The sequence below is a fragment of the Adiantum capillus-veneris genome, chromosome 1 (assembly GCF_014529385.1).
Source record: "Adiantum capillus-veneris isolate H3 chromosome 1, ASM1452938v2, whole genome shotgun sequence".
NCBI lineage: Eukaryota > Viridiplantae > Streptophyta > Polypodiopsida > Polypodiales > Pteridaceae > Adiantum > Adiantum capillus-veneris.
Window position 1 is genome coordinate 139,078,769 of NC_140931.1, and position 8,536 is coordinate 139,087,304.

Genomic DNA, 8,536 nt, shown 5'->3' on the forward strand with positions numbered 1-8,536 from the left:
ACAATGAGTTTGTTAAGAGCTGAGTCGCCCTAGCATTAGCAAGGTTAACCACGTACTAACATAAAATTGGTCACACACATACACTGCTTGTAATGCATATAAAGCTCTTGCTGAAAAGTGAAGATCGAGATCAACTCCTCATTCACCGGGGAAGGCGAGAGTCAAGTTGGATCATTATTGTCCAAAAAAATAGCTTGTTCCCCCCTTTTTCAAAGTGCTAGCAACACGTGCCTACACCTTTGGCATTCCTACGTGCTTTGTAGGAATTACCAAATGTACTGAATCCATTTTCCCAATCCGCCCTCAGGACTAAGTGGCACGGGCATGGGAGGGTGGGATCTATGGCGGGGGCATTGTGGGCCATAGATCCCAGTGGCGGCGCCAAAAGTAAATTAGGGTACCGTAGATCCCACCCTCCCAGGCCCGTGCCACTTAGTTCGGGACTGGCCAATCCGCCCACTCCCTCCAAATGTGATACGGCTCTAACTCACTCAAAATTTTGTGTAAGTAGGTAGGGTTAGTTAAGTTTCTATTTTAAACTAGGAAAATGCCTATACTTTTTCTGGTACGCATCTCATTCTTTCCTTTAATCTTTTATAGGAGAGAGTGTGGAGAAAACAAAAAGCGTTAGAAAAAGCAAAAACCTCCGCGATAAAAAGCCAAAAACTAACTTTTGGAATGACATGACTCGCTTTTCGCGAAGTAGTTTCTCTCCTGCTCTAAAAGCAACTGCGAGCTAAATAAAAAGGGGAGGCAAGTTTAGCGTGCTTGTCGAAGCAGCAGCGATGGCGGGAGGAGGCTTTGTGAGCAGTGCTGGGATAAAGCAGTATGCGGGGCGCATGACAGGGTTTGTGATTATCACCTGCATCATGGCAGCAAGCGGGGGTCTCATCTTCGGCTACGACATCGGCATATCAGGGGGAGTAACATCCATGGACGATTTTCTGAGCAGGTTCTTCCCCGCAGTCTATGACAAAGAGATTGTGGGAGAGGAAGACGGCAACGAGTACTGCAAGTTTGACAGCCAGATTCTCACCACTTTCACGTCGTCGCTATATGTGGCCGGCTTGCTAGCGTCCTTTGTGGCATCCACCATCACGCGCTTGCATGGCCGGAAGCCTTCCATGCTTCTTGGCGGCACAAGCTTTCTGATCGGCGCCGCCATCAACGGCGCTGCAATGAATGTGGCTATGCTCATCATTGGAAGAATTCTGCTTGGCGTGGGCGTTGGCTTCGCCAACCAGTCCGTGCCTGTTTATTTATCAGAGATGGCTCCTGCTAAGTATCGCGGCGCCCTCAACATCATGTTCCAGCTTGCCATCACCATCGGCATCCTCGCCGCAAACCTCATCAACTATGGCACCGGAAAAGTCACCCCCTGGGGCTGGAGGCTCTCTCTTGGCCTGGCTGCCATCCCCGCCGCCATCATGACGCTCGGGTCGGCGCTTCTGCCGGACACGCCCAACAGCATGATCGAGCGAGGGGAGCACGAGAACGGCCGCACCATGTTGCGGAAGATAAGAGGGGTGGATGACGTGGACGCAGAGTATGACGACATTGTGCAGGCCAGCGAGGCGGCAAGGCAGGTTGAGCATCCATGGCGCAATATACTGCAGAGAAGGTACCGGCCACATCTGGTGATGGCCATCATGATTCCACTCTTCCAACAGCTAACAGGGATTAATTCCATCATGTTCTATGCGCCAGTTCTGTTCAAGACGTTGGGCTTCACGTCCGACGCGTCGCTCTACTCTTCTGTCATCACCGGAATAGTCAACGTGCTGGCAACAATTGTATCGCTCGTGCTGGTTGACAGGATCGGCCGGCGGACTCTGTTTCTGGAGGCAGGAGTGCAGATGTTCATATCGCAGGTGGTGATAGGCGGGATTTTGGGCGCCAAGTTCGGGCTAATGGGAACGGGATCTATCGACAAGATGTCAGCCGTGATAGTGGTGGTGGTGGTGTGCGTCTATGTGTCGGCGTTTGGGTGGTCGTGGGGACCGCTGGGGTGGTTGGTGCCGAGCGAGATATTTCCGTTGGAGATTCGATCGGCGGGGCAGGCAATTAATGTGAGTGTCAATCTCTTCTTTACCTTTGTGATAGCGCAGGCCTTTTTGGCGATGTTGTGCCACTTCAAGTTCGGCATATTCCTCTTCTTTGCGGGGTGGGTGGTGATCATGAGCCTCTTCGTCTACTTCTTCCTGCCCGAAACCAAGAATGTGCCCATTGAGGAAATGGACTGCGTGTGGCGGGCTCACCCCTGCTGGGGCCGCTTCATCCCTTCCCCTGATCAAGAAAGGAAGGATCTTGAGTTATCAATGTAACAAGGTTCCTTACCAGTAAGTATGGAGAATCAGTTAACAATGTACCATCACCAATTAGTCATGATGAGATCCCAAAGCTATATCAACATATCATCAAAAACCACACAATTTTCCTACACGATCAAAGCTCACACAATTTCCCTGTCTCCATATCTTTTTTCTATGCACCCACCAATCATGACAATGGCATTGGTCCACCTTTATGATATCTTCTCCATTCTAGAATCACCAAAATTCACATTGCCTTGAAGAAAATCGACAAATGTCTATACCATTGTAAATAAGTTGAATTAAAGTAATTGATTTTTGGCAGCCTTCTTTTTCGTTTAAATAATGGCAACATCATAAAAAATTTGGAAAAAAAAAAAGATTGCTCAACATCATCGGAAATTGCCTTACATTGTTGTAACTTTTCCCTTGTAATACCAATGAACACACAGTGACTTATATTTGACCAAGTAAATTTATAGATCGGTGTATTTGTGTTCACGCTCTAGAATTGTTTGTCCCCATCGTTTTGAATATTGTGGAGGGCAAAAGGAGTTGCTTAAGAAGATTTGGTTGAATCTCTTAAAGAATCTCTAATTCTCTACTTCTCTTCTCTACTATATCTAATGCTCCTTGCACTGCCTTGTGTCAGGTGGTGCAAGCTAATGCAAGGAGCATTAGAAAAGCGGAGGAGCGGAGGAGCGGAGGCTAAGGCATTTCCCGCTCCCTTCTCTCTCTCTCTCTCTCTCTCTCTCTCTCTCTCTCTCTCTCTCCTCGAAGGCTCGATGTTCTACTCCCCCCCCCCCCCCCCCCCCCCCTCCCTCCCTCCCTCCCTCCTTTCCTGCACAGTATTATAGCTAGCCCACGTGTAAGCTGCAATTAGTTAATTCCTTTGGTGTTGTAATTTCGGACATGGCCAGAGCGCCTTCTTGATGCAACCAAGGATGTTTTGGGCCACAGCTTGAGCACTTTGCGTTGGACGTGGAGCTGACCTGCACTGTCTCCTACACCTCCCCCCGGCCCTGTTGTCCCTCTTTGTCGGCTGCATAATGTCCCTCTCTCTCTCTCTCCACGATGTCACTGCTACACATCGCCGGAAGCTGCAACACTTCCCTTGGATCTGAAGCTGTTGCACTGCTGGACATCCTTGGAGCTGCAAGTAAGCCCTCCCCAGTGATTATGTTAGAGAGAGAGAGAGAGAGAGAGAGAGAGAGAGAGAGAGTGCAGATCTGTGCATAGCCTTCAAGACCAAAGCATAGGTGATTTCATCATTGTGAATTCTTTTGCACATATCAGCTTCTTGCATGGTGTCACACACCTTCAAGAGGTGATTGCAACTGGAGAGACACTCTCGGTTTGCATCTACTGAAAACAGCCCAAAGCTTCCTGGCCCTGCCCCTGTTGGGCAAATCTCAAAATCCGTACACTCCAAGGGGCGACATCCCAGACAAGCAGCTCCTCAAGCACTTTTTGTGATTTTAGGAGTGCACCACATTTGGCATACATGTCGACCAAGGCAGTGCCAAGCACTACGTTTTTTAATTTTTGTAATTATGGTTTGTGAGAGGTTTTAGTTAAAATTAGGCCTGCTTGCCATCGTGGCAAGGTCGGCCCAGCTGGTTGCCAGTCACTTGCAACCGGCTAGAAGCGGTTGACCAAAAGGTTAACACACTTTTGCTCCACGCGGTTCGAACTGAGGACTTGTGCTTACCTACGCTGATGGTCTAACCACTACGTCTGCCTGTATGTGCTTGGAAGCAAGTGTAACCAAGTTATGTTTTGTTCTTTGCAAGGTCCAATCCCCCTTCAAAAGCATCGTGATCGCTTGAGCCGGTCAGCGGCAGCGACACGGGGGCATGCGGGCCGATATTTAATCATTGCCTTTGTTAGAGAGAGAAATGAAATAAAATGTTATACTAACCTCTTCTAAAGGCTATGAGACACCTCGGTGAGCATATACTAAAAACAGCCCAAAGCCTCCTGGCGCTGCCCCTGTTTGAGAGAGAGAGAGAGAGAGAGAGAGACGCAGACGCTCTCACTTCGCATCCGTTGAAAATAGCCCAAGGCTTTGTGGCCCTGCGCCTGTTGGGCATAGCTAAAAATCATTGTGAAGCACAATGTTTTCTTTTAACAACCCCTTACTAACAATATGATAGTAAATTCTTATGCCCCTATCAATGTCTTGCGTAGTGCCACATGCCTAAGATGAAAGCGTAGGTGATTCCATCTACGTTTTCTTTCAGTAGCCCCTTACTAACAATCTCATCGTGAATTCTTTTGCCCGTATCTGCATCTTGAGTAGTGGCACACGCCTTCAAGATGCAAGCGTAAGTGGTTGCATCTAGAGAGATGCCTCGCTTTGCATCCGCTGAAAACAGCCCATGTCTTCTTGGCCTTGCCCCCATTCCGCATATCCTGCAATCAATGAATTCCAAGAGACGACATCCCGGATAGGTAGCTCCTCAAGCACTTTTTGTGCTTTCTCAAGGACACCACATTTGACATACATATCAACCAATGGCATACATATCGACCAAGGCAGTGCCAAGCACGACGTTTTCTTTCAACAGCCCCTAACTAACAATATCATCGTGAATTCTCTTGCCCGTATCAACATCTTGAGTGGTGGCACACGCCTTCAAAAAGCAAGCGTAAGTGTAAGTGATTGCATCTAGAGAGATGCCCTCGCTTTGCATCCACTGAAAATAGCCCAGAGATTCATGGCCTTGCCCCTATTTTGCATATCCTGCAATCAATGAAGTCCAAGAGACAACATCACGGACAGGTAGCTCCTCAAGCACTTTTTGTGCTTTTTGATGTACACCACATTTGGCATACATGTCAACCAAGGCATTGCCAAGCACGACGTTTGCTTTGAGCAGCCTTTGACTAACAATTGATATCATTGTGAATTCTTTTGCCCATATTTGTGTCTTGCATACTACCACATGCATTCAAAATGCAAGCGTAGGTAATAACATCTGGAGAGATGCCTTCACTTTGGCATCCTTTGAAAACAGTTCAAGGCTTCCTGGCCCTGGCCCTGGCCCTGGCCCTGCCCCTATTGGGCATATCCCGCAATTTAATATATCCAAGAGAGGAGATCCCAAGTAGGCAGTTCCTCAAGCACTTTTTGTGCTTTCTGAAGTAGACGACACATGGCATACATGTCGACCAACGCATTGCCAAGCACAATGTTTTCTTTCAACAGCCCCTGACTAACAATATGATTGTGAATTCATTTCCGCTTATTGGTGTCTTGCATAGTGCCACATGCCTTCAAGATGAAAGCATAGGTGATTTTATGTAAGGTTTCTTTCAGCAGCCTCTGACTAACAATATCATCATGAATTCTTTTGCCTGTATCAACATGTTGATCGGTGCCACACGCCTTCAAGATGCAAGTGTAACTGATTGCATCTGGAAAGATGCCCTCGCCTTGCATCCACTGAAAACAGCCCAGAACTTCATGGCCTTGCCCTTGTTTTGCATATCCTGCAATCATTGAAGTCCAAGAGACAATATCGCGGACAGGTAGCTCCTCATGCACTTTTTGTGATTTTTGATGTACACCACCTTTGGCATGCATCTCGACCAAGGCATTGCCAAGCGCGATGTTTGCTTTGAGCAGCCTCTGACTAACAATTGATACCATTGTGAATTCTTTTGCCCATATGAGTGTCTTGCGTAGTGCCACATTCCTTCAAAATGCAAACATAGGTAATTGCACCTAGAGAGATTCCCTCACTTCGCATTTGAAAAGAGCCTAGAGCTTCCTAGATGTGCCTCTGTTGGGCATATCTAGCAATCAGAACACTCCAAGAGAGGCCATCCCGGACTGGCAGGTCCTCAAGCACTTTTTGTGCTTTTTGGAGTAGACGACATTGGCCATACATGTTGACCATGGCATTGCCAAGCACGATGTTTTCTTTTAACAGCAATTGACTAACAATATGATCGTGAATTCCTTTTCCCTTATCAATGTCTTGCGTAGTGCAACATGCCTTAAAGACGAAAGCGTAGGTAATTTTATCTACGTTTTCTTTCAACAGCCCCTAACATAGATAAACGTCAATTCTTTTGCCCGTATCATCATCTCGAGAGAGCCCTTGCTTTGCATTCGCTGAAAACAGCCAGGAACTTCCTTGCCTTGCTCCTGTTTGGCATATTCTACAATCAATGAATTCCAAGAGCCAACATCCCGGATAGGTGGCTGATATCCATGCTTCCTAAAGTACACCACATTTGGCATACATAAACCAAGGCATTGCCAAGCACAATGTATCCTTTTAACAACCCCTGACCAACAATATCATGATCGTGAATTCTTTTGCCGATATCAGCGTCTTGCATAGTGCCACATGCCTTCAAAATGCAAGCGTAGGTAATTGCATATGGCGAGACGGCCTCACTACGCATCCTCCAAAACTTCCTCGCACTGCACCTGTTGGCCATATCTCGCAATCAGAACACTCCCAAGCGAGGGCATACAAGATAGGCAACTCCTCAAGCACTTTCTCTGAATTCTGAAGTACATGTCATAAGGTGGGCACCATGTGCCAATAGAAAAGAACAGACTGAACAGACTTTTAGCACTTCAATAATAACTGAACTGAAAGAGAGAGACGACACGCGACACGGAGTGTATTGGCCCCAAACCTTGGCGCCCCTTTCGGTATTTCTTTATATTGCATCATCAAAGTACAAGCCGGTACTCCAGACCCTGCACCTTCTCGAGGAAGCATGCCAAAGAATGAGCCCTAGCCTCATATTTAAAGGTCCTTGGCCAGAAAAGCAGTTACAGCAAAAAGCCTTTAAAACTCAAAAGCTTTTGGTCCAAAAGCAAAGCCAAAAATCTGCTAACGTAAATCACGGAAATCTGTACAGCTTGCCACGTCATCAACCAACGCAATTTTTGAAAATCTCACTGCTACCCTTAGGGTTAGGGTTAGGGTTTCTACAATTTAGGGCTTTTGACAGTAGAATCAGGGTTTGCAGGTTTTAGAGTTAGGGTTTCCAAAATTAGGGTTTGCAAGTTTTAGGGTTAGAGTTTTCAGAATTAGGGTTTGCAAGTTTTAGGGTTAGGGTCTCCAAAATTAGGGTTTCGGCAGTTAGGATTTCTTGCAAAAATTAGGGTTAGGGTTTTTGCTCTTGGACAGCCACGTCATCACTTTGTGACAGTTTAGGCCCCTCGGCCACATCTGTAAGTTGGCTCCATTCTTTAGGCTTTGACACGTCAGCAGTTTGTTACAGTACACAGCACTTGACATACATGTTGACCAAGGCATTGCCAAGCACGACGTTTTCTTTCAACAGCCCCTGACTAACAATATCATCGTGAATTCTTTTGCCTATATGAGAGTGCCTAGGTCATTGCATCTAGAAAAATGCCATCACTTCGCATCCTCTGAAACAGCCGAGAGCTTCCTGGTTGTGCCTTTGTTGGGCATATCTCGCAATCAAAACACTAAAAGAGAGGGCCTCCCAGACATGCAGCTGCTCAAGCACTTTTTGTGCTTTTTGGAGTAGACAACATTTGCCATACATGTTGACTAGGGCATTGCCAAGCACGATGTTTTCTTTCAGCAACAACTGAGTAACAATATGATCGTGAATTGTTTTGCCCATATCAGTGTCTTGCATAGTGCCACATGCCTTAAAGACAAAAGCGTAGGTAATTTTATCTACGTTTTCTTTCAGCAGCCCCTAACTAACATAGATAATCGTGAATTCTTTTGCCCGTGTCAGCATCTTGAGTGGTGCCACACGTCTTCAAAATGCAAGCTTAAGTGATTGCATCTCGAGAGATGCCCTCGCTTTGCATTCGCTGAAAACAGCCCGGAGCTTCTTGGCCTTGGCCCTGTTTGGCATACTCTACAATCAATGAATTCCAAGAGCCGACATCCCGGACAGGTAGCTCCTCAAGTGATGTCCATGCTTCCTGAAGTACACCACATTTGGCATATATATCGACCAAGGCATTGCCAAGCACGACGTATCCTTTCAACAACCTCTTGACTAACAATATCATCGTAAATTCTTTTGCCGATATCAGCCTCTTGCATAGTGCCACGTGCCTTCAAAATACAAGCATAGGTAATTGCATCTGGCGAGACGGTCTCACTTTGCGTTCTCTGAAATCAGCAGAGAACTTCTCGCACTCTACCTGTTGGGCATATCTCGCAATCAAAACACTCCCAAAAGAGGGCATATAGGATAGGCAA

General features: G+C 46.7%; 1 protein-coding gene across 1 annotated transcript; it reads left to right on the plus strand.

Annotated features, from left to right (window-relative positions):
* The first annotated feature begins 598 nt into the window (after window positions 1-598).
* LOC147465667 (sugar transport protein MST6-like) lies at window positions 599-3,070 on the plus strand. The gene has a single exon (XM_086521274.1). It carries the CDS (start codon window positions 786-788, stop codon window positions 2,322-2,324), a length of 1,539 nt encoding a protein of 512 aa, XP_086377400.1. The 5' UTR covers window positions 599-785; the 3' UTR covers window positions 2,325-3,070.
* Window positions 3,071-8,536: the final 5,466 nt, after the last annotated feature.